The 27,961-nt window shown below is 36.2% G+C and overlaps 1 protein-coding gene across 1 annotated transcript in view; it reads right to left on the reverse strand.

Moving 5' to 3' along the window:
• The window catches only part of KCNH7 (potassium voltage-gated channel subfamily H member 7), a 242,744-nt gene that overhangs the window by 18,227 nt on the left and 196,556 nt on the right, over nt 1-27,961 (reverse strand). The window contains exons 8-12 of the mRNA XM_075710364.1: nt 24,910-25,309; nt 23,978-24,177; nt 14,002-14,254; nt 10,278-10,483; nt 7,505-7,604 (exon numbers count right to left, since the gene is read on the reverse strand). Of these exons, the coding sequence (XP_075566479.1) occupies nt 7,505-7,604; nt 10,278-10,483; nt 14,002-14,254; nt 23,978-24,177; nt 24,910-25,309 (1,159 nt within the window). The remainder of the gene's footprint in view (nt 1-7,504; nt 7,605-10,277; nt 10,484-14,001; nt 14,255-23,977; nt 24,178-24,909; nt 25,310-27,961) is intronic.

Below are 27,961 nucleotides of genomic sequence, written 5' to 3' on the forward strand. Positions count from 1 at the left end.
AGTCCTGATGCTGCATATCATGACATCTGGATGTTTGTCAAAACCAGCCTCAACTCATGTCCTGACAGGGAACATGTCCCAGGGAAGGTCACCTGAAACTCCATTCCAGAAGATGAAAAACTTGAACAAAGCACTCTACCATTTTTCAGCTGAAGAGAAATTTGTCCATTATCAGGACAGTCTTCTATTGCCGTCATGATCATCTCAGGTCATGACTGGTGATCAGGGAAACTGAGAAGTGCTGCCTTCATAAGCATTTTTGAATGCCTGCTGAAAGCATAGCTTGCTCCAACATCTGCACATTACCAATACATCCCTGAGGACAAAATAGTACAGAAAAAAGCAAAAACTTTTAAGGAAAGTTTAATCATAAAGTCCTTATAACTAATAACTTGAAGTAACAAGAAAGCACAAATTAGTATCTCTAGAGGTTTTTCTTGCTCCTTGGTGAAACATCATTGATGATTATAGCATTGTACAAGTTAACAGAATATCTAATTATTAGTACTATTTTGAGTGGGTTTTAATGCATGAAAACTGCATGGAAAAATCACAAGTTTAGTGTGCATGAAAAAAGAAAAGTAGCTTGAAAGCTGTGCAAAATATATATTGGATAACCTGAGAAGTTCAGGTCTAAATATTTTCCAAATGATCTCAGCTGAAAAAATAGAAATTGGTATGGTCAGGAGAAGTAGTTTGTCCTGAGGTTCTGAAAACAAACTGTATTGTTAAAAACTGCAGTGCACTTTGTATAGCAAGGGTCTCTGAACAGAAAAACTGTTTATATATCACATATAATATAGTAATAAAGCTTAGTACAATAAGAGAATTAACATAAAGGTTGCCTTTCACATACACATTATTTGCTTTTATTAATCTAAATAATCACATAGTATTCTGATGGTTAGTTGCACTAGAATTCACCTTCAAAAGCGGAAAGTTACATTTGCAGACTTTTAGTTACAATTAGAGGTAGTAGTAAAGCACACAGTGCCTACTCAGTGATAAAGATATTTCTTCACATTTGAGGACCACAGAACTATAAATTTTAGAAATAAAAAAAGCAATGTAATGAAACCTGAAGTCATCACATATTAATTAATAATTTAATTTAGCAACTGTGCCAGGTTTTTATGATGAGATGAGGACTGGCTACATTATTAGTTTTTCCTTCTGTGAACATCATATACAGTTATGCCCTTCTACAGCATAATATCCAGCAGAACTTAGGTGAAACAAAGAACAAGTGAAAATAGATTATTTCCATCAGAGATTTTTTGGGTTAAAAATAATCTTTTGAAACAGATACAGTTATATCAAAGCTTGGCCATTTTCAGAACACGGCAGAGGAAAGAGTTCTTAAAGGTGCACAGACATTTCTTTAGACATTTCTTATGAATTTATCTAAAATTATAATTTAGAAAGAATTTATCTAAAGTTCCACCAGGCACATGGATTTGTGTATCTGTAAGTCTTTGTTTGGCACCTTGGTACAGTAGATGTCTGTAGACCTGTCAGACCTCAAAATCTGAAACAATGCCAAAGACTTACAATGGCTCCTGAAACCTGGGGTGAGGAAAACCTTATATTCTTCAGCACGCATTTGTTTTCCTCCTTCTTCCTCACTTCTACTCATTATGTTTCCTTTCAAATTTCCCACCTGTCTTTAGGACTCCCTACTTACAAAACTGTACTGTCAGATATGTGTGTAGTATTTGACTAACACCAAGGAAAAACGATGTCTCTCTAGAAACTAATGCAGGAAGATTCCTATTCCTAGGAAAAGTAGGTTATTGGTGGTATTTTAGGAAAGTTAAAACATTTTATCCTCTCAGAAGTAAAAAGGTTTAAAGTTCTTATTTTTCTGTGACAGTTTTTAATGATAGAAGATTCCTTTAATTCCAATTTCGTTCATAATTTGGGAACTCTTATGTCTTCACTAGGGAACCTAAAGATACAAACTAGTGAAATTCCATCGTTATAGCAAGTCCTGGCAATTTTGCTGAAAGGTTCCAGTAGGTTGGATAGTGATGGTGGAGGAAATGGACTGTACTGGAGAGACCTGTTTGAATTACTGTTCTGTCTCAATGCTGCTTGTGAGAGTTCGGTAAGTTACTGTGTCCTTTGCTGTGTTTCCTCTCTGAGCTATGAAGATATGGATAATTCTGGAAATAGGGAACAGCAGAAGATACTGAAACCTCCCCCCACCACGCTGGACTAAAGACTGGGTAACTTTTCGATAAGGATCCATGTTCCTTTTTTTAAATGGACTAAGAAAGGAGCCAGCTTTGAATAACTGATTTTGAGACACATTTAAAAAGCCAAGAATTTCAAGGTTGAAGTGAGTATGCAATCCTTCATTTATTCTTTTGTGCCATTTTTAGTAAAACGAGATAAGTTAGGGATGGAGTGAAAGCCTTATCTCTGAATTTTCTTTGCTCTGTCTGGCATTGTATCAACTTTAACGCTGATCAGATAATAATGGAAGGACAATTCTTGATTTATACTTCAGGAAATAATACCATACTTTAAAAAATCAGGAACTGGACTTGGTGATGTTAGGTTAATGGTTGGACTGGATGATCTTAAAGGTCTTTTCCAACCTAAACGATTCTATGATTCCATGAAACAAAGAATTATAAACATGCACCTCAGAAGGGATTCAGGGCAAAGGCTGAAGCAGTTCTTGTATCAAGTTTAGAATTCTCTTCTCTTTTACAAGGAATTCAGCTTTCACTGTAGTACTATTATTATTTTCTTTTTTCAAAGGATGGCTATGGGTAAGTGTGACTGCATACAACATTTTGATCAGATTTGGCCTCTGGAAACAGCGTCTCTGGGAGCAACTCCTGGAAACAAGACTCTTCTGTGGAAGCTCCCCGAGGTGGTTCCTAGGCACTGTAGTAACAGCAATAACAGTAACAGTAATAGGAACAGATGGAAAACTGCAGTGTTGGGCTCTCTGATGACCATATACTTTTTGTTAGGGGTTTCATGCTGAAGGTAAGATTTTGGGGACAGAAGATCTTGTTTCAAGCCATATGCTGCCTGCCAAGATATTAGTTGTTTCCTGGTCATTTAACCACCTGACACCCTGGCTGAATATTAGAAACTCTTTTCTAATTAAGCCCAAGCAAACTTCATCAGCATAATACTAACAGTTTAACACAGTTAAGTAAGAGCTTCAATTTTTTTCCAGATTCTTACCCTACTTGCTTGCTGGGAACACAGCACAGTACTTGGCTGAGTCATCTATTCATAAAGTAAGCATTAAATAAATAAGTTGGGGGAAGGGGACAAGAATGGGAGAGGGCAGGGGCAGGGGGGTGTTTCCCCATTCTCTCGGTGCTCCTTCACCTCATAATTTTAGGCAGGAGAATCAGTTTCTGAAAGATTTCCTTGTCTTCTGTATTGCCAGCCATGGCCTCTGGATACCTTGTGTAATAAAGCTATGTTAATACGGTTTGGCTTCTTAGCCTGGATAGTACCTACAAGCACTGCACACTTAAGGTAGCTATACTAATCAAAATTCAATTAGAAGTTTATTAGAGCACTGGCTTCTGTGCTTACTTTGAGAATAGATCAGAAGATACTTCTGGAAAAGTCTGGTCAAGAAGCAGAACTTTTCAAATTAAAATTAAGTACTATGTTAGTGCTTAGTTAAAAATATGCTAAAAATGAAACATTGCAATATGCGTTTTATATCTCACTTGATTGTTATAGTCTGTGTCAACATGGGCAAGTGCATGCAATAATTGTGTAACAAGATTTCATAAGAAATTTCTTTTGTGGCCTTTTAAAATCACATCCATGGAAATAAAAATTCCTTATTATGAGTTCCCTGGGCCAGCTGATGAAAGTTAAATATTAAGTATTGCTAGCTACCTGAATCTCTCCGGTTACTAATTTAACAATATGCTAATTTAACAATATAACTCCATTGGACTTCTTATCATTCTCTCAGCTAGAGTCCGTGGCATGATGTTCGTGTTTTTGGATCAGAGTTAAAAATCCAGAATAAGATTTATTTCAGTGAGGTCATCATTACATTCCCAGTTAGTATGTCCACACTGGTTTATTTAGCCAGTATTTTAATTACCCTGGATATGATGGAAAGATTTTATATGCCCTGTCAAAAGAACAAAAGGTGGCTATGATTTGGCTATGTAACAAGTGCAGTTTTAGCCGCAAATCAGTTTTCTCCTTGGAAAGGATTTCATACTTGATTGCTTCTAGGGCTTCAAGAAAATTATGTGTGAGTGCCCAGAACAGGTCCAGAATTTTGATAGCCTTCAGCTCAGGGTTACATGAGTTAAAGTTAAATGCAAAGAATATCTTTTAATGAGAATAACTGGACACTGGAACAGTCCCTAAAAGGTTAAGATTTTAGAGGCAACATTAACAAAAAGTTGAACAAGATGCTAGCAAAAGCTCAAACTCCAGAAAAGTCTTTTTGAAGCCTCAAGTTTTCAAGCTCTCAGTGAGCTTGCTTACACTCTGCCTGTTACTTTTGTATTTTTCTCCTGTATGTTTGGATTTCATATTGATGTAACCAACTCTAGTGATGCCCCAATCAGCATTGGATTATAGATCTGCACTCAGAACTAGCAGAGCAGAAGAAACTTCTTGCCCCTATGTATTTCCCTTGAAATTAGCTAGCTCCCACAGAACTACTAGAGGAAAATGAGAAATGGGAAAGAAAGGATTGTATTCTGCACTGCTGAAAGAGACAACTAAATGTAGATGGAGCAGCTCATTGTCCCTCAGTTTTCAGCAAGAGACTAACTTGCCAACCCAGCTGAGAGCTTCGTTTGGAACTACCAGGCAGGAGTATTACTTATTTCAAGCAGTCATGGAGACAGTTTCTTGGCTGACTGTCAAGCATCTATGGCAACTGGCTAAGGCTGCACCTGCACCTGTGCAAGGAATATAATCCATTATTCTGAAAGACCTGCAATGAATTTATTTAGGGTGAGAGCAAGAATAAGCTGTTATGTAGTGTAAGGGTTAATTTTTGCAGGGGACCTCTTGTGGTATTGCAGTCCTTTCTGGAAACCAGAGAACAAGCTGGTCCCTCAAGTAGCCTTGTACCCTTTAAAATCACATTTTGGCAGAGCCTGATGTACCAGCTAAGATCAATTTTTGTTGACACAGGTAAGAAATTGTGGAAGTATGTATAGGTGGAATGAGAAGGTCTAGTGTGGAATTGGGAAAGTAGCAGTATTAAACTGCAGATGCATAACAGAGAGCTGTGTTGATTTTGTTTAACCCCTGATAAAACTCGCGCAGGAATAGTTACCATGGCAACAAAGTCCAAATCAGGCTAGCATTAACTAAAGGCTGAGATAACACAATCCCATTTTTAGCGCTCCAAAAGGGAGAAAATCGCTGATGATCACACTAAAGATGGAAACAATACAATTTCAAGCTGCATAATATGCTAGTAGGTCAACAGCTGAAAGTAAAGAATGCCAGCAAGAAGACCATTTCATGAACAACCCCCCCAATAATCACAAATCAATAAGAATTTAGTGAGATGTAAAATATCAAAATATAAAAGTGAGAATGCTGAGTGTCTCTATCCCGTTCAAAGTGTATTTCTGAACAAAATATGAATGTTAAAAGCCATCATACAACACATTTTTTACCTGTACGAATATTGTGACCAGAAATGTATTTCCCAGCTATGTGTTCAGGAACTCTGTCTTTTCTACTTCAGTTCTTCTGAGGCACTCTGCAGAATCATCTGGAAATATTTATCATTATAGACTAGCTATGCTGGATCAAAATATGACGCCACTCCCTCCTATATGTAAAGTGTTGAAATCAGTAGAATATTACTTGACAAGCCAATAGTAACCTCTAGTACTCTACAACCTCATACAGGATGTAGGATGGGCCACAGAAAAGTGACATTGAAGGTGTCTGCTGCAGCTATGGCAACATGCAGAGAAGCTGTACAGGGACCAGAGAGGGGCAGTAAGCCAGTGGGCCAAAAGTATACTCAGTTCTTGGCAAAGAACTCTTATGATTGCATCTCCTCCTCAGATGGACTCCTAATGTACCACACTGCCGTCTAACTCAGACATTACCAGATACTACACAGTCATTACCAGGACTAAGGAGCTTGTTGCCAGTCTTGTCTCTTCCCCAATGGTGCAAGGTTTTTTCAAAGGCAAAACTGTGGGAAATTACATTCTTTCTAAAGTAATGCAAATAAATGCGTCCAAGAGGATGTTCAGTGTAATCTACTGGGCAAGAACCATAAAAGCCTAGGGGGCTTTGTATCACATTGGCACCTGAGGAGCCTATTTGTAATTCTGCAGCAGGCACAACATGGAAGATCACTTCCATCTTGTCTAGGTGGCAGCATATGTTTTCTCATAAGAAATGTGAAGGTTATTCAGGCAAAGCGCCTCTGTCAACAGATTCTTTGTGAAAAGCAGATTGAATATTTCATGGGGACATTTTCCTGACAGATTTGTTGTCAGTCTTGGCTTCCTGCCCTAAAGATGCTTCTTTGATCGAATGGCAATGCCATTGTTCTCAGTGGACACACTCTGGATTAAAATCTTCCTTCATCGAGCATTATACCTGCTATGTAGGTTTAAAGTGTTCCTATTTATTATCAGCTACTCTGCAACTCTAAAATTGGTGTTATGCTGCATTTAGGATTGGGGTTTAACTGTGGAGTATGAAAGACAGGCATACCAGAAACAGTAATTTGTCAGACAAACCATTGGACCATAAAAGTTCTATCCAAGGAACTGTGCTTTCCCTACATAAAAATGAAAATCCAGCGAGTATCAGTTTAACTGTCTTCATGACTGTTGCTGTCTGACCACAGCTACTGTCTACACTTCCTGGTATTTAGCAGTACTGAATACTGGTGACATAGCTTAATATTTCACTGAATTTTCCGTCATTAGGATTACTCCCGAAAGCCTCTAAGGTGAACATAAGGACAGAAAATGTTACCTGAACTCTTGCCAGGACAACCGTTTACACATTACCATATGAATCAAAATCTGACTTTGGTGAATCTACTGTGTCCTGAAAACAAAATATTTTAATTCCAGGCAGAAACACTATCTAGCATCAAGTTCAACAAAGCACTTTGCTGAGGAAATAAAATCAACGCTGCTAATAAATAATCCAATAGCTTCTCCAAACAGTTTAAAACATGGTGTCTCAGAAAATAGATATTGTTTAAGAGATAATATACATATATATATATGTATATCTCAAGGGCAATAAGGTAACTTAGTGTTTGAACAGTTCTGCACTGACAGGTGCGAAGTCCTGGAAGGGTGAAACTGATATCCTCTAGTATTACAGAAACATATAGGGGATAACGCACAGACTGTTTTTGCTGCTCAGCTGGATTCTCAAGAGCTGGTACAGTAACAGCCAACATGGGACCCTAATGTACCCAGCATTACCAAGTGAAATACTAATGAATAATGAAGCAGTGCTGTCTAATGTAAGAAATGAAGTTAATTACCTTTCTCTATTTCACTTTGAAAGGACAATTTCCGTCTTCGTAGTTTGTAGTTATCTCCATCCGTATCATTAGTAGTTTGTGATCTTATTATGAGGTCAGACTTGATTAATGAAATATGAAACATAATGACAGATTAGTCCCATCTAAAGAGAGCAGGTTTTCAATAGGTGATTGACTGTTAATCATGTTCAAGCTTTAAGAAAGGCAATATTACACAAGTCAGTCTGCATCAACCTCTTCATCCTCAACTAATGGTATTGCTCAATGCTAATGTTAAAAAGTTCATGCAGATTGAGCAAAACCAACAATGTCGCCACCTGATCATGAAACAAAAGTATCCTGATGATAAGTTTACATGGAAAGACATGTGTTCATGTGTTATCAGCTTCCTGAACTTGCACAGATGTGGTTCAATTAATCTTAGAGAAATTAATGAAAAAATTAAATAACCTCAAACAGAAAAAGTATACTATTGCAAGAGTAATATGGTAAATGATTGTAATTAAATTTATATTTAACTACATGGTAAAGATTATAAAGGTTACATTTTACAACAATAAATGTAAGGCTGACAAACACCAGACACTTTACCCCACGTTATTTTATCTTTCTAGACCTTCCCTTCCTCTCTATGGGATTCAGTCCATTCAGATACTTATTTCCATAGCAGAAAACAATGTGGTCTTTTTCTATCTATGTTATAGAAGATGGATGTGCTTTTTTTGCCACAATAAATACAAGATGCATTTAACTCTTCTACTTATTTAAAACTGAGAGATTTACAAATAAGCAAATATAACACCAGTTATGTTCTTTGTGTACATACCCATGGCACTGGCTTCAGCCTACTTCCCTTCCCTGTGCTAGTGAGTTTTCCCGTACCACTCAAGTAAGCAGATTTGCATGTGGGAGAAGGGCAGAGGGAAAGAAGTGGGAAGTGTTTACATCTTTCTCTATTCCCTTCATTGTAAACCTGGTGGGTAAGGTGCTTCAGTGGTGGCCCACTGGTAGAATAACTGCAGGAAGAAAAAGGTACTTTTACATAAACAGGAGGACAGGAGCAGAAGTTGAGGCAGAAGCACCTATTATTCAGGTAACAAGTCTGGATCTGAGTGATGTTTTGAAGATCGGAATGTGCTCATCACTTCTTTTGGGGGATGATTTTCTGGATTGCAATAGACAGCGGAAGGCAAATGGAATGGCTAGAGAAAACTGTGATTTTGCAAGCTCAGAGGCACGGGCAAGCCTGTCCTCCCTTCCCTGTCCCTGTGAAGTCTAGGAATTTTTTCTTAGTGGCTGGTACAGCAGTAAGAACTAACAACCAAAAATTTTCTAAGAAACATGAGCAGTGAGGACTTTCTTTGTGTATTCTACACCACAACACAGAAGATGGAATTTTGTTTCAATTTTCTCAGATCTAAGGAAAAAATAATGATAAAACATTGATGACAATGTAATTGCAGGAAATAATTGCTCAGACTAAAATAATTAATGTGAATTTATCCTCAAGGAATTTTTCAAATATGTGGACTTTCAGTTTTAACTTAAATTTATCACTAGACTATAAATTCATTTTATTGTATTTCACATGTAATTAATAATGATGACCTTTTCAATAAACATGAAAGGATGACTTTTAAAACAAAGAATAGAATTGGTCTTTTATTTTCAGAATCTTTGATTAAAAAAAAAGGCTCTGCATAAAAAGAAGTGACATTTGTTGTCAGAAGTTATATTTGTTTTATTTTTTTTAAACTAAAGATCTACATGTAATTAGCAAAGATGTCCCTGTCATTTACAGCCCAAAACTTAGTGTTCTTTGTCTCCTTGTTTCTCAAGAGGCCTCTGAGGCCAAATTATGCTTCTCACTGAATCTCTGTTTTTCCTTAAAATATAGTCAGAAACCACAAAATGGCAGTATCTCAGAAATAATGAAACATAAACTAGTCATTCTATGAGCAGTGTAGTCCATGTTTCATGGCCAGTGCTGGTGTACCCTACAACTTTCTAGCAAAAGCTTTAGCTCCAGTAGCACGAGCCCAGCAACAGCCTTTCCCTTCTCCCCTTCTGGCCAAAGCTCCCCTTTCTTTCCCAATTCAGACTGGCCCCAGCAGTCTGAGATAAGGAAACACTGGTAATTTTTCTGCTTTCTTGAAGATGTAATCTGGGCAAAAGGGGACAGTTAGGAGAGTCACATGGGAAAAAGAGACCAAGAATCCCTGCAAGTCTAAAGACTGAGTGAAATTTTAAAAGTCCCTTGTATACTTTTAATCTCCTAGGAGGTAGGGTGCACGCCAAGATAAGAGAATTAACCATTCATGTTTGAAAGGCAATTAAATATTTTCTATTGTTAGACACAGAATGAATCCAGATAATCTGATTTATCTTTATTTTATGGCTATACAATTATATTTAGTGTCAAAAGTTCCCCTTGTGGTGACCCAGGCTATAGTAATCTGGAAAAAAACATATTTTCCATGGCTTTAGCAAAACATCCAAAATCCTCCTGGCTGAAACTTTAATACTCTTTAAATATAGAACCAAATCCTGTTAGATTAACATCATCTGTACCATTTCATTGACTTCTGCTGAGTTTAACTGACTTCAGTAGGAGCAATCAGGTGAATATATTTTTTTAAAATAGGATTTGGCCTCAGGCTTTTAGCTTTTAATTTTGCTAACCTTGGTTTTTCAATTGCTATTTTCAAGTTTTGTTACTGGGGGACAGATTTGGCCCAATATTAAGAAAAAAAAAAGCACTTATTTTATGTACCTTTGCAGTTTCATCTCTCAGATTAAAAGTCAGTTCTAGATTGGTGAGGAATAGATCAGAAAATTCAGGGTACATGTCCAAAACTTCTAGTAGATCTTCTCTCTGGATCTTATGCAAGTCACAGTAAGTTAAAGCTCTCACATCTGCATTTGACTTTCCTGGTTTTGCATAAAGATGTACCATCTCTCCAAAAATATCATTTTTCCCTGCAGAAAGAGAATTAGATGGAGATTATTATTTTAAACATAAGCCATTAAACTGAATGATGTATTTCGTTATGATAATGGTTTAGAATACTCGATTTTACATGAAGTGATACAATCAGATTACCATTGCACATATGTTGTTGTAAATCAAAAGTATTATTATTAAATATTAAAAGTGAAATTATTAAAATCAATTACATTACATAGACATGCAACTGGACTAAGTGAAAGGAAAATCTAGTTTCATCACAGTTTTTCTTCAGTTCCATCAAAACAGCATGACTAGAGCAGGTTCCTTTTTCCTTTCTCATAAAATCATCATTTGCTGGTTTAAATCATATTCTTATGATGACAAAGATGTAATTTCTGTTGTTCAGTAGAGTCCAGGACCTGTCTGGCCTGGAATCTCATTTTGTTAAGAATTACATGAAGAAACAGACCATACTTGAAATACATTTTAGTATTTTAGTAGAAAATGACTTAAGTTTTCAGAGGGAATGCAAAACTTCCAAGATGAAAAAGTTGTTTTGAAGAAGCTCTTTAAACATAGCTGCTTCTATTTTGATACTATTACAATTCTTTCCATCAGCGTTGACACATCGCAGTACCTGTTCGCTAAAATTGACATCTCTATTTAATTGCTTGTTTTCCCCAAATCTGTACCTAACCTTCATAAATGCAGAGCAGCTGTAGCCATAGACCTGTGCAAAATATACTCTAAACTAAGGGTTGGAGGGCTTACCTGCAAAATGGGGTTTGGGGGAGAACTGGGAAAACACTTGTGGAAAGGAATAGTGGTCACAGCAAGTGAGAAACAGTAGACTGGTAAAAAAGAATACAGGGGTGATTTTGCCTCTCTATTAAACATTTGTGGCTTAGGTTACTCCAAGTAGTTCTGGTTTCTCCATTTTCTAAAAAGGAAGCTGAAAACTGGGTGAGCAAGCAGAACAAAGATGCAAAAAGGGCTGATCTACAGTGAGGATCTTAAAGAGCACAGTCTGTCTAGCTTACCAACAGGAAGATTAAGAGGTAACCTGATTATATTGCATATACTGTTAAAGAGAAGAAAAATTACTTGGTACTAAATGCCTCTAGAATATAATAAAGAATGCCTAGCATGAAGCAATGGAAAGAAATTGAAGCAAGATAATTTTATACTGGAAATAAAGCACACACTTAACAATAAAAATTATTAACTATGGAAATAAACTGCCAAGAAAAGTGATACCTTTTTCATCTCGCTATGTCTTCAGACCAAAACTCCTTGCTTTTCTTTCATCAAACACAGTTCATTAGACACAACAGATAGTTAAAGGTATGAAATGTACAGGAGTCAGTGATATAACAGGGGTTAGCCAATACAATCTAAGAGTCCTTCTGGCCTTAATGTTTATGAATGCAGAGGTCCCTATTCAAGGCGTATACTACCTTCTCTGCAATATGACTATTGACACAATCGCAGTATTTTTATGTCTTTTCTGCAAAGCTGAAAGAGGTGGTAGATTCTGCAAGGGCCACAGCCATTGTATTTTCTAAGGATTTGGCACAGAATTACTGTTGTCAGGTCACTACTGATCAGACCTTACTCAGCAGCATTGGACAGTGCTCACAAGTTGAGGAAAAATGGGGGACAAAACCAGCATTTCTCAGAACTCTGATTTCTGTGATGAAGTTGCAATACTTGTTAAGGGTGGAAAGTTCATCCATGCTACTTCTGTTGGATCAAAGTCTTTTCAACCCCAGAGGACAAAGCATTGAGTGTTTTTTATGTCCATTTCTGTGTGTAGGTTTTTCAGAAAGAGGAATTAACTAAAAATATTTGGCTAAGTATTGATAATCTTTGTTAGGTTTCTGTGTGATTTCATCGCAAAGTAATTTTCATTTGTATCATGTTCTATTCTTTTTAGCAGATTCTTCAAGACACCACGGACTCATTGACTGGAGCCAGCTATCAGGCAGGCTCCTGCCTCATGGATCATGCAACAGCTGTGGGCCCACAGAGCAGTTCCTTTCAGCTGCAGTTGTGAACAACTGTCTCTGTCCGGACCGCCATTCCTTGGGAGAGCAGGGCTCCAACCTGCAGCCCCTGGTGTGAGGAGCTGTAGGCTGGAAGAGATGCAGTGGCAAATACTTGCCATATTTAATACTGCAAATACTTGGGTTTCTGCTGCAGTGTGAGACCACAGGGACCTGATGTACATAACATGCAAAACTTGACCAGTCTGCACCTTTGGTCTGGGAAGAAATTAATGAGTTCATAAATGTGTCAGTTTTTCTTGATTGTGAGCACTATAGAAATTTACATGTTTTTAATGTAAGAGATGAAATCCTCGATGAACCGCACTTCATAATCAGGGGAAGGCACTCACACAGGTAAGTAAAAACCTCACAGTGTTATACTTGCATGCTCCCTACTTTGCTTGTGCCTAAAGCTGGCCCAGCTGATGAGGTACAACAGCATGAGGTGACAAATTATCTTGATAACACCATCTAAACATAGGGAAGGATTGCTGTAGGCACACCTTTGTACTTCTGCTCACGTATCCACCTTGAAAAGTACTAGCAGAATAATCACTCACAAGTGGATTAATAGCAACATACTGTTACCAGTCCACATTTTGCTTCAGCTACTTTTCTGGCTCTAAGTTCCTACAGTGGATGATAAACAGAAAGGAGAACATATGAATGATGTTACAGCTGGTGTAGGTTTCCGTACAGCAAAATCCTTACTCATCTACTCAATTATTCTTTGCGGTCTTATTACCTGGTATTAAATGGGAGAAACAAATCAGTAGTCTTGTTTAGGTAGGGTTTTAGTTATTTTACTTTTAAAATCGTGTAGCTAATGAAGTCTTATTTGTTCCATGTAAGAGCCATCACCAGCTGCAGTTGAACTCCCAGCTGGATTGAACATTACTCTGAGCCATCTTCATTGGGAAAGAAAACGGATAACTCCCCATGCTATACAAACAAAAACATATTGAAAAGAAATATAGGGGAAACACTGGTGTTATTACACTTAAGTATCGATCTAGATCAGATTGTTATTCTCTTCCTTTTCTATATGCTCAGTGGGCAGAAGCAGACATTTCCGAAAACCTCTAGAAGACATTTTGAATACCTACAGTAGATACATGTTTTTCTCCAGCTAGCATATAGGGTGTCTGTGTGTCTCGGTACCCTCATATGCTGTTTGAGAAAAGGGTGACCTTGACTTTGGTTCCTGCAGCATAATCAAAACTGGAGTAATTTGATATCTGCTTGCCTCAACTTGCAGCTTACCACTTACTTAGGGATAATTCTGACTCACTCCTGCTCTTATGTTTTAGATATCCAAGGACGTGGGCTCCTTGGTGCACATAAATTATTGCAGTAATGTAGACTTTGCTCCTTAAATTATTTCTGTGCTTGATTTTAAATAACAGTGAGTAAAACGTTTAAAAATTTCCTTCTCCAGGAGCAACAATGGATATTTCTTTTCAATCCTCTGTTAACATGCCCTGTAGTAATCTACTTACCAAGAATGGCTACAACAATGTCACTCTTAAGGATTTCAATGGAGCCTCTTGACACAAAGTAAAGAGCAGTGAGAACATCTCCACAGTGCACTAAAGTGTCTCCAGGAGGTGCATGTGTTGTCTTAAATTTCATAGCCAAAGCTCGAAGACAGCCTTTACTGGCTCCCCGGAAAGCTTTGCAATTCTGAAGCAAATTTTGGTTGAGGTGCAGACAAATGTCAGCTTGTAAGCATTCTGGAAACCCCTTCAGGACCTGGAAAGACAAGCATAAGGATTTCATGTGAATGCTATGAAACCTGCTTGATACAATGTTTATGTTTTCTTCCTGGACAGAAGGAAAGATGTGACATACAAATAGAGGGGACCCTAAGAGCTGTCAGAGTATTATGATTCAACAAATACATAGCATAATCTATATTGCAAAGCTTATACAATATGAATACTAATGTACATACTAATGTATGTAGTGGTTACAAAATTCATTATTAAGATTTCTTTCACTGCAAGAAATGGTATCAAGGTACATGAATGAATATACTGCAGTAAAATAACAAGACAGCTAAAGGGAGAGTCTTGACTGAATTTCACGTATTTGGACTAATATGTCTATTTCCTTTTTATCAAAGTACTATATTTAATATAAGAGAGGTTTTTGCTGAAATAACCACGACATTTGTAAAATTAGAGCTATTTGAACAAGACCAGGTATTTTTCAGAGAGAGGGCATTTTAATGGGATTTTCATGTTAAATATATTCTGCTTGCAAGTGTAGGACTTAGATTTTTATCAGAAAAAGCAACATGTGCCACTGGAACAATGATGTTATGCAGATTTATATAGGCAGATGATTAGTTCAGCAAACCACAGGGCTAGTTGCTATGGTCCTTGCTCATCTCTTACTCAGAACAATGGGAGTATGCCTGAAGTAGAACCACGTGATTACTCTTGGGCACCATGGTAACATGTTAATTTGGTTTAGAAGAAAAAAAGTGAGCTACTTACAACATGGTCATTATGTGGGAGCTTTTCTAAATTGTCTAGGATCATCTTTCCTCTGCTTCTTTTAGAATCAATAAACATTTCTCCTACTGACTTCTATGGGAGTACTGCCCACCTTGTGACTCTGCCCGCTGTGTTACGGAATGGGCCTGACACATTATTGTGTGCCACTCTTTCTTTCCATTAAATCCTGTTATCTGCTGTCAATGATGTTAATGGGTCATATGCTTTCCCTGGGACTGGCTACATCAGTTGCATGTTTCTAAGGACAAAACATGAACTAATGTTACCAGTCTTATGAATATGTGAACAGGATGTGTCTTTTTGTTATTAGAGCAGTCTATTAGTTCATTCCTGTTTATCCTCTGCACTGTTTTTGTATAAACACATAAATATTCCTGCACAGAAAAAAAAAAATACAAAATGCATTCACTTGTAGCTATATTAATTCTTACTTCAGCACAATAAAGGTCTGTGCACTCACTCTTATTGCATAAAGATAACGACAACTCATATCCCTTGCTAACGGAGAAGATGAACAAATTTCTGATATGAGGCTTCTGTCCACACAAGCCAAGCTATGATTTACAAATGAAATATTAGTACCTTTAACTGAGTTGAAATGTTTCTATGATTGCTAATGGAAATCAATACTGTGAAATAACAAACAGAATGTTTTAACACACACATATATATAAATTTTATGAGCTACAGGGCACTACCACACAAAATGTATACATCCTCAGAAAAAGCCAGTGTTCAACCACAATAAGCAAAAGAAAACATGATAAATGAAAAGCTTCTGTGGTGCCACTCTGTTTTCAGTATCTATCACACCACTAGAAATAGCTTAGTATGCAACTACTCTTTTTATTTTAATGTAATTATATTGAAATAAAAATATTGTGGGTTGTAGCAACTTATTTACTGAATGATACTGGGAAACTGATAACCAAATACATCCTGTTAATAATACAGGTGGAGAAAAATTGCAGGTGTTTATTTTGAAATTGTTCTCTAGTCATGTGAATAAAAAAGACCTATTTTGAATTAATTATTTTGCTATACGCCCATCTGAATATAATTTAGAATAGCTCCATTTTTTATAAGATGCAATATAGGAAATATGTTTTCAATTCAGAGGTACTCAGATGAAAAGATATTTGAACTGTTAGAAAGTCAAGAGCACAGTCCTAGCATAAATTCATTTTTCACATCAGTTTCTGTTTATCTCATTTATCAAGGGATTGTACTTTACCATTAAGCAAAAATCATGCAGACCATGTGTGTTGGCTTATATTTCTGAAGATACTTTGGGGATTTCTTTAAAGAAACAATTATTTTGGAAATTAATTTATACTTAATATGAAACTGTTCTAAAATCATTGCACAATAGTTAATAGTTACTTATATGCCAATAACATCTGAAAGATACTAGCCTCTGTTAAAGTATCTGCAATTAAAAAGTCCCTGCCCCATGGAGCTTACATTCTAAAATAGTTGTTATACATCAGAGAGGAAGAACATTTACTCATTAATCCAATTGTCAAATGTCTAGAAGGAAGACAGGTGCCCAAATAACATTGATTTCCAATGGAATTTTGGAGATTACTCCACTAACACAAGTTTAGAAATACAAGAAAGAAGCTCATTTGAAGATAAATTTGTTAAAACATTGCTATATACTACATTGCTAAAAGGGGCTTACCATATCGAGCACATTGTATATAGTGAGGTATTTAATCCAAGTCCAGTAGTTGACACTATACAGGATTTGATGTTTCCAAACTAAGTTTTATGTTGTGCAGTATGGACAACATCTTGCCAACCCAAGCCTCCATGTACATTTCTAATATTCAGATTTTCATGACTTTGAGAAAATATTTCTCATTCATCAATTTTTAGCCTGTGTTAATAAGGAAGTATCTGATTCTCAGAAATATCTTTGGTTGTCTGTGTAGAGCAGGAACAATTGCGTTGAAAATCATGTTCTTATAATGTAGTGATCAACATCAATACATTATGTGTACACATACTGACAACTCTAAATATTAGAAAATCATCCATTCAGTCTTCAAAATCATGAGATTACCTTAAAAAAAATAAAACTCTAAATACTGCATTTCACTTCTTTCGTTGTGAGCTTTTGATGTCTTTAAACACATTTAAGCCACACTCCAATGTAACAACAAAAATTCAAAATACACTTTTCTAAACAACTAAAAGCCAGCATAATCTTGAAATCATATGAATGTAGGACTAGGTGACGCAAAAATAAAATAATTTTCAAAATAAAATTTTGAAAATGATAAAGCTAGAATTACTCTTTAAATAGCACTATTCTCAATGACAAATCCAAAATTAATAAATCATTTAAATAAAGGTTTGGGTTTCAATTGCTTCATTCTTTCCTGACATATTTCTATTGTTACACTCAACATCTCCTCAATAGTGATTCCACTGGGCCCTGGTGAGAAAAATCTTGGATTCTCATGGTTAGAATCATAGTTAGAATTAGAACTCATGCATAATTTGAGAGACACAGATCTAAAAAAGAAAAGATAGAAAATCAGCCTCCCCCCCCCCCCCCCAAAAAAAAAAAAAAGGAAAACCAGTTATGATGCTGTGACCATAGGCTCCAGTAGTCTCTCCTTGATAGTTATCAAGTCCAAGTTCAGTTGTCTCTTCCTGACTGGAATAAAACTTATTCCACGTCAAATAACATTGGTTTATCTAATTGGCATGCTTAGAGAGGAGGCAAGCATCACTGAGCGAGAAGTAAAACATTTTATGTGGAATATGTGATTGAAGCTGTTGAAGGAATAAGTGAAGATAGTAGGGACATGAATCATATTGCCTTGAAGAATGTGGTCTTTTATAAATGGAGAGGAAGCCCAGCTTCATTAACTTCTCTTTTTCAAGATTACAACAAGGTATCACTCATACATGTATCAGACACCTTTGTGACAACAGAACTGAAGACATCTAGGTGCCCTAACCTCAAACAACTAGCAATATCTGGGGCAATGATAACTTTGTTTTGTCTGGATAAATGATAAGATTCATGACAATTTTTAGATTTTCTCTCCTCAGTTCTGGAACAGGTATTGACATCTGTGCCACAGAAAATATATAGAAAGCATCCAAGCTGAAGCAAATCAGGATATTAGCTACAATAATTGTCATTAAACATGGAAATATCATCACATTCTATACCAACAGAATCACAGAATGGTTGAGATTGGAACAAATCTCTGGAGGTCATCTTGTGCAACCTCCCTGCTCAAGCAGGGCTACCTAAAGCTGGTAGCCCAGGATGATACCCAGATGGCTTTTGAATATCTCCAAGGATGAAGACTCCACAACCTCTATGGGCAACTCATGCCAGTGCTCAGTCATCCTCCTAAAACAGTGCTTCCTGATGTTTGGACGGAACCTCCTGTTTCAGTTTGTGCCCATTGCTTCTGGTCCTGTCACTGGGCACCACTGAAAAGAGTGGTTCCTTGTTCTTTACACCCTCCCTTCAGGTTTTTGTTCACATTGATGAGATCCCCTGTGAAACTTCACTTCTCCAGGCTGAACAGTTCCACCTCTCTCAGCCTTTCCTAGTATGTTGAGATATTACAGTCCCTGCAGTCTGGCAGTCAAAGATATTCCTTTAATTCTGCATAAAATCTTGTCATACATTTTCTCTGTTGAAATATAGGTGGGATCAAGCATTAAATGCCAGGCAGCTGTTAAAGACAGCACAAGAGAGATCTTGTGTGTCATGGGTCTGTTTGGGGTGTGTTGAAACTCATTTTGACTGAGGCTTTCTTGTCCTAGAATCAGTCAGACTTATTTATGAGTAGCAAGCATTCAGCATATAGAGGGAAAGATAAAGGTAGACTACTAGTTCATCTGACTATTTAAGCTGGCATAAACTGAAAGAGGAATTCTGGCCCTTCCCCACATTGTCTGTTTATTCCTGCCCTGTCTTGATCTCTCCCTGTGAAATGGTTTGAGAAACTGATCCACACAAAAACTGACCCCGCAAAAAATCTGAGCAGCTGAAGGTATAAAGAGGCTGGAATAAATATACTTTGTGTCATAGACTACACATACTTAATCTCTATTTAGATCCCATCTGCATAATATAGATCTCAGGATATGTTGACATTGGCATCACTAAATGCTGAATAAAGTTCTTGAATGATTTGAATAATAAATTTTGAACTAATTACAGGGAGCAAAATCCATGCCTTGGAGAGTTCACTCTAGTGGGTATTTATATTAAAAATTAACATTTTGTCTGTCTTAGTTTGTTCCGTAAGACCGAGTGAAATTAATTCATAGTAAGTCATATATTTTGTGAAATAATCTATGTCTTTAATTTTTATCTTTCTTCCACCTAATTTTAGCACTAATCTGATACTCTTTAGCTGCACAAATCGCACTGCATAGATTTTGAATTAGGATCTCTGTCCCCCAGTAGCTGTTCCCTCTGATGGAAAGAGTAGTGCGGGATTTAGTTCTGTCACAAACATTTGACTCTCAGATTTTAATAAGATCTTAATCTAGGCTAAACATTTCTTTAATTCAACCTAGTTCTATTTCTAGAAAGAATTTAGAATTTACTATTTCTGTGATAGTTAATTACAGAAATTAACTATTTCTATAAGCAGAAGGCCAAAACATTTCCAAGGGCTTTCACCATTTAGAAAAGAATGAACAAGGGCACAGGTGGGGATAATTCTGCTCCAGCAGCTCTTGGGCTCCACATAGAATAGGGATTATTTCTGATGATTCCTCTTCTTCATATAGGAAAATTTTGCACAGTCAGTTTTGGTTTTGTTTGTTTGCTTGGTTTTGGCAGGATATGAAGGAAGTCCTTACAACAGTTGAGAGAGGAGAGAGGCAGTGTGTGATGATGAGCTAATTCACTTTTCAACGAGATTTGAAGTCTGACAACTTTATCAAGAATTAGGAACTTTTGCTTTCAGTCATTGCCATGTCACAGATTTGTGTGACATTTTAATGTTGAAATTACTGGAGCTGCAGTAGATCATTCTTAATCTATAATCTTATTACAGTTTCTGAGTACATCTGAAAGGTGATCTCTGAGATATGTTACATTGCTGGGTGAGGAGGACAGAAAATTATTTTGGCATTCATGCTTTTTAAGTGGTCTTGTTATAGAAAATGAAAGAACAGCTTTACAGCTAATCATATCTGAAGTACTTTCTGATAGGCTTATATACCTTATGATTTCCATTAAGACATATAATACACAAATAACACAAATACACAAATAACAGTACCACTTTTCACCATGATTACATATTCCTTCTGTTTAACCAATTACTACCAGTTTTTGTTCCAAACACTTCTAATTTGGATTAACCTTCTGATCATATAAGGAATTTCTTCTTGCTGTTTTCGAAATTTTAATTTACTTTTGTAGTTTTCTGGTTCAAAGAATATTACGGGCAATAGTTCTATTGGTAGAATTGCTTTGGTCATAAGAAATAATCACAGCAGGAGGAAAAGCAAGAATAACAAATGTAGTGGTGTCATCCTGTGACCAGTGGCCAATTTCTCACAAAAGAAGCCTTACCAAAGCAACAATGAACTTGGCCTTTATTTGATACTGTAGCACTGCTGGTTCTGAACCCTCAAGATAGGTGTATGCTCTGCTGTACTTGCATGATCACTGTGGCCAGGACAACTTATCACAGGTGTAAAATCAACGATTTGCCTGGATGCTTGCAGGAGAAGGTTCCATAAATTTATATATAAAAACTCTGACTTGCTCTCTTTTTTCATGGTACTGGGTAAAACCCAAAATCTGTCCCACATCCAAAATATTAATGTGTGTATTTGGCTAAACCTTTCCAAAGCTGGTCCCACTTATTTACTTCTTTGAACTATTTTTAAAGGTAAAATAAACCAATAAAGCTATTCAGATGCACAGAAGATCCATGGAAAGAAGGGGACCAGGGGGAGGACTGTAAAAGATACATGCATAACTTAAAAAAGGATCTCAAACACCAGATATGTCATCTTTTTAGGGTAAGCATCACAGGCATGCTATTATCAGTGTTGGACTGATAACACTGGAATGATGGGGGGAAAAGAAGGCAAAGAGAGTTTAGGAAAAACAGAACAGGACAGTTTAAAAAAATAAAAATAGTATCTTTGAATCTTTGGGACTGGTGACATCTTTCATGAAACAATATATACTGTAAATAATTTTGTTGTAATTTAACTTTGCCAGTGTATACCATAGGGATATGATTTAAATTATGCTTATTCTATAGACTCAAGATTTTTATCCAGATGAAAATAAATCCCAAATCCTGTTTATCCAGTCCATGCATAATTATGTGGAACTGTTTTTATCAAAATACATTATGCAATGAAACATAATCAAAGAGATGTAGAAATGAAGCAGAGGGGAACAAATGAACAAATAAACAATGTTCTCAGCATATTTCACCAGCAGATCTTTAAAGCTAATTTTAAGTTTAGCCATTTCAAATAAGAATAAAGTATTATCTTCTGGTTTTCAATATAAAGTGTAGGATTTTGATTAGGAAATCAAGTTTATTTAGTCTTAGTGCAGTATTATTCCTGAGGTTAAAAGTTTGGGTTTTTTTTCCAGTTTTCCTGAATTCTTAAGTATATTACTGACGATAATTAAAAGCATCTTTTGAAACTTAGTCTCTAACATTATTTTTATATATATATATGAGTATATGTGTGTGTATACATTGCACGTACATACATATATATATAAAAATGTAAATTATTCATGCATTTCATATTTCAAAGGAGAAAGAGGACTGAGGTTTTGAATTTTATTTAGTTTTCAGTCATGAAATGAAAAAGAAAGACATTGGATTGAATTCTGCCTTCAGATATTTGCAAAAAACTCCCAGTAAATATTGACAGGATCCAAACACATTTGTCTGAGGACAGTATTAGCCCTTTGGTGTGTAAATGCAAATATTTCATGCAAAATTAAGTTAATACCACATGCAAGACCATCTCATATGCACATGGCTTATAGCCAAGAAAACGTCATTGGTGCTTGTGCTAACATGCATATATGTTTTGACCTAAGAGCATTCACGCAAAGGAAAATGCAGAATGATCAGCATGGCAACTTTGTCAGAGTAACATTCCTTCAGAGCAACTATCTAATGCAAACCAATATGCACATGACCTTTTTTGGGCAGAGAAGCATGATTTGAGTTGTGGGGTAAAACAGTGATTAATAAATGTGGTTAGATTAGCATTTTTTAATGTCTAATTTTTACTAACCATTTTGCCCCACATCTGATTCTACTTGGATTATTTCCCTTTGCTATCTACCCCTTCATCATGCAAAAAGTTACAGTTAAAATTAGAAAGCATTGAACAAGCTCTAAACCCGACAGATAACATGGATATTCTCCACACTTTATACTGGAAGTAAATTTGATATAAATACCTCCTGCTCTTACCAGTGGGTGGTGTTATTCCATGTATTTAGGTATGAAGCAGACAGAAAAGAGATAAATCTTTCATAAGTACAATATAAATCACACAATTCTTATATTATCCTTGCACTAAGTGTAATATATTCAAACTCACTTTTTAAGAAAATTAAGCAACTGCCATAAAACTTGGGGACAGAATTGTGAACAGAATAAGAAATAAAGTATAATAAAACAAGATACTAAACTTGATTTTTTTCACATTTTATTTAAAACAAAGCCTCCATACTGCCTCACAATCACATTGCAGAATATGGGCTCTTTAATCCATTTAGTTAGTATTTCACATTAATGACAAATCCAAGACTAATTCCAGTACACCAATTCCTGCATTATGCAAAGTTTAACCTGATAACATCCAGTTTTAGTTACTATTTCATATGAAACAGGTGTTCTTAGTACATCCATTAGTGGTAATGGATTAGTTAAGGCGTACATGATTTTGTAATATCTTCAGAAATAATTCAATGAGATACTTTAGGCTGCACCCACCTGCAGCTTAAGGGCCTGATCCTGCAAAGTGCTGAGTACTCCACAATCCCATTGCCATCAGAGGGAATTAGAGCCATTCAGTGCCACACAGGATGAAGCTACTGATGCTGCCATCCACTGCGGTAATCCCCAGCAAAGGTTTATACAGGTATCCCTGTCCTGTGCTAGGCATAATATCCCTCTGGAGGAGACACTCATGGAAGTGGGAGGTGAAGCCCAATATACTTAATTTGCTGTCTTACTTTTAAGATCTGCTTTACTTAATGGTAACCATAAAGTCAAGCTGTCAGTGATTCAGCTTTATAAAAGCTTTTAATCAAGACCATTGTTTCTGCTTACTACATAAAAGTGTACCACTCTGACAGTCATTCACTAACGTATGTATAGATGAAGCTGTTTGAATTTATGTCAAAATTTTAGAGGTTGATTTCTAGTTAAATTGTTATGAAAGTGTATAGTTTTTTTTGTTCTTTGCCAGAAATATAGATGCTTACTTTTGCTCATTAGCAGATTGTTATTGCTTTTTAGCTTGCCACATAATATCTTTTTCTATATTGTTTTATTCTATTTTTTTACAGTTTTTTTATCAAGAACAGAAAATACGAGTGTTGTACCTTGCCACTTCCTAGAAATGAGATTCTGTTGATTGCTAAATGGTTAGTAGGTACTGTGCTGACTTTCAGTGCAGAATTATGTGGTTGTGAATGCAAGGGAGAACTGCAGCTCTCAAGCTTTCCTATGCATGATGAGAGTTCAGATTTCTGACATAGCTTGTAATGATCCAGGCAGTTAAATGTTTGGATGCCGAACTTGTAATGGCTTGGTTTTCAATAATTGCTATATACCCATCTTCTTAAGCTTGTATTTTTACAGCTCATAAATAATGAAGACTTACAATCTCTTTCTAAAATCTCATGCATTTATCTATTCCTCAGCATCTGTGCCTGAAAACCAGAACAACATACCATGTTCATATCAATGCCGTTGGTGTATGTCCACGCATGCTGGAAGTATTCCTCAAGTCGCTGCCGCAGAGGGTTGGGGATTTGATGAAAGCGTATAAACTCCTTTACTCGCAGCATCTGCATGTGATACCGTGCAGTTCCCGAATAGAGTCTTTGGATTATTGCAGATACGTTTCCAAAAATACTAGCATACATTAATGCTGGATTAAATAGAAACAAATCTTACTTAAGTCATATAATTGGGTTTTGCAGATGATGCAACAGTTCTTATAATGTACTTTGTATGTAAAACAGCTCAGATCAGACTAGTAACATTTTCAGAGATGTGGAATTGATTTACCTGAAGTTTTTATTGATTTGATTGTATCAGTACTAACTCAGTTAGCAGGTGAGGCTTAAATATTAAACCATAATCAAGTTGGTAATATTTGTCTTTGGAGATTTGTAGTTCTGAATTTAGTTTGTAAGTTAGGTTCATCTAATTTTACAGTCTTCGGTAGAACTAAGAACTCAGAACTAAGGTTAAGTACAAGTTAAGAATAAAGGGCAGAGTTAAGAAGGTATGCATACATTTATAGGTTCAGGGTTTAAATCAACAAATAAAATATAATTATGATTATCGAAAAATGATGGGCTATGGTTTCCTAAATCCACTCAAAACTCAGCTTCCTACCCTATACAGGATTTGCTTATAGACACTGATATACAACACAAAACTTCTGACAGTTTGCATAACAGATTTTGAGTAGTCAAGCAACTTGACTACTTCCTGACACTGCATGAGACACAACATATTTTCACATATAACATTGCTTTCCCTGGGAATTTGCCCTTCCAGCTGCATGCTTATAATCTTATTATCTTACACTGTGAAGTCATTTGCTCAAACACGGAGAAAAAAAGAAAAAAAATAATAAGATAAAATTACTTACAGCCAATCAACATGACACAGATGGAAAAGATTTTCTCTGAGTTGGTGTTTGGAGACACATTTCCAAACCCTACACTTGTCAGACTGCTGAAGGTAAAATAAAGTGCTGTAACATATTTGTCCTTGATGGATGGTCCAGAGCTTGCATCACTCTTATTGTAATGTTTTCCTAATTGTTCTCCTAAAGAATCCAACCAGCCAATCTTGTGAGCCAAGTAAGGTCTTTCTACATTTCCAATGGCATACCAAATGCAAGCAAGCCAGTGTGCAATTAGTGCAAATATGCACATAAGGAGCATCAGAACTGCAGCACCATATTCTGAATATCTGTCCAATTTCCGTGCTACCCTCACCAAACGCAGCAGTCTAGCTGTCTTCAGAAGACCTATTAATGTTGTTGTCTGTAAAAATAAGATATAAATAGAAATTGATTTTCTCTGTTAGCAAATGTACTTTCATGAATAGTCAGCATGAATAAACCAGAGCAAATTCCATTAGTTGGGGAAATTAACAAAACCAGTAGATTAACCCATTTCAATGTAATCTTAATTTCATTTTCTTTAAACTATCAAATTAATTTTAAAAACAGTGAATAAAACAATAAGAAATGCACATTTTAAATTAAGATATATTGAACTTGTCATTATCTGCTGAGTACTCTTTCATTTTGAATATTATTCTTGATCTGGACTCTTCAATCCACCCTAATGGACTAAATGATCCATTAGATTAATGATGTTTTAGCATGCTAATGTCTGTAAGTTATTGGAACTACTCATAATTATATGACTAGCCTTGTAAGTAAGTATTTATGATGTTTGAACAAAGCTAGGTAACTATATTTGATCCTAACTTAGAGACTCCTTGCAATGCTCTGGCATACATGTTCTAGAAGAGAGAAGGAATAGGGCAGAAATTTCCCAAAGAGTAAGTATCTTATTCTGAAAATATTCTTCCTGTTTGTAATAGTCAGAACACTCTATACAGGTAAAAGAAGATGAACCACTGTGAATAGAAAATCATGGAAAAGTTACTGTTGCCAGACTCCAGATTAATCCTCTTTTCACATCCTCCATCCTGGAAGTGTAGTATACCATCCTTGCTGGTGTAGTGGTAGAAGACACTAATAGAAGTATTATACCATTAAAAAAGAATGGGTCAGTTACAAACCAGGAATATATTCCAAGCTTTTTAGTGCAGACCAGCACTATGATTCATTGCAGCCTCTTTGAGGCTCTGATCTTTTTAAAGGAATCTAAAGTTAATTAATGTAAATTTACAATTTTCAATCAGTAAATAATTTTCTTACTTGTTAATTCCTTGTAAAAGATTGACAACATTGTAAATAGTAACTACTTGATTTCAGAAATAACTCAGCTACCTTTTCCCCTCTGTTAAGTCTGAACATATATTAAAGTATTCAGTAAATGTAAAAACTGAATAAGTTTTTAATAATTTTTTTCTTCCTTTTCTTAACCTGCCTGTATGTTACATAAGACTTAATTGGAAAGGTTTTCTGAGCCCTACAAACTACTCTGATGGTAGTATGTGTCATGTTAAAGCTTTCTTTCAAGAAGTACTAGACTAGCTTTTATGTTTTATTAAATCCTTGCATTTACCATGTTTCTGAGTAAAATCCCAAAGCCCTTGGAACAAAAAAAGATGCTTTCTTGGTTGTATTTGTCAGTACACAGCTCAATATATTGTTCATATTTTCTGAGTAAATAAGCAAAAGGATAATGTAGGGTAACACTGGGTAACACTCCTTGGTTCAACTTAACATCACACAGAATAATTTCAGGGTGAATTTCTCATTGCCAGATAAAGAAGTCTGTTTCACTGCTTGTGACCTCAATAGTCTGAAAGAAAGACCATATCCTTCAAAAAGCTATGCCTAGACTGAGCTTCAGCATGTGAATATTGCCATTAGGTACTTTTTTTTTTTTTTTTTTTTGGTAGGGTAGAACAGGCTTAAATATTTATAATCCCTTAAGGAAAAGAGCAATCTAAGAAAAGCTAACATTTGTTCTTAGGGGGGTGATGGAACCATTGTATTACAAATGTAGTCATATTTCTACACCATGCAAGAGGCAACATATTCTTACAGTGACCCTTAAATAGATCAGAAGGTAGACGGTGAATCCAAAATATGTTAACAGTGTTCCACCCCATTCGTAAGATAATACTTGCTGACATTATGCATCCTCAGTGTCAATACCATGCTTAGACACTGCATCACTTTGAGCTTTGGAGTATGCTGGAGGTGTATAATACAAGCAAACTCCATGTCTTCAGTGTGAAATCAGCGTGCGTGAGACTAGATATGCTTTAAACCATCAAGAAACTCATCCTGAGTTTGAATTTTCTTTAACACAGTAGAGAGGCTTTGACACTAAAATACAGTTGGCAGTAGGGGGGGAAAGCATGATCTATAGGTTTTGGTGTGCCTTTACATGTGGTCCACTTCTGAGTGTAGCTTTCACACAGTAACAGTCCACCTCCCACATGTCACTTGGCCAGGGGGAGAATTACGTGGTGTCAGAACCATGCCTTGTGCAATGTAATTTCCCTGGTGTTTTGGAATACTTTGTTCAGCATGGCGCCCAAGGAGGCAGAGGGCCTAGTCTGTCAGTTACCCACCTTACCCTCTCTGGTGCCAACAGTTAACATCGGCAAATAGCAATCTGATAGATGCTACTTTTTTCTCCGAATTGCTTGCTGCTCTGTTTTCATCATACCTAGCTTTGTCAGATAGACTACAAGTTCAAGAGTTGCTGGATACCCACATCAGGTTGGTTTGTTTTTTTTTTTTTCTCAGTAGTAACATTTACTGTGAGTCAGAAGCACGTAGGAATCTCATAGCTACTGAAATTATGAATCCAGATTGGTAGAAGATCGGTACAGGATCATTTTACCCCACTATAGTATATTCAGTGCCACCAGCATTCCATTTCTGTAAGGCGCTTAACTGTTTGCCTAAACTAGAATTCATTAGGACCATAGCACATATTTAAGTACTTTCAGAATCTAAAATACCTACATTGAAGAAGTCT

Source organism: Pelecanus crispus, chromosome 5, assembly GCF_030463565.1.
Source record: "Pelecanus crispus isolate bPelCri1 chromosome 5, bPelCri1.pri, whole genome shotgun sequence".
Taxonomy (NCBI): domain Eukaryota; kingdom Metazoa; phylum Chordata; class Aves; order Pelecaniformes; family Pelecanidae; genus Pelecanus; species Pelecanus crispus.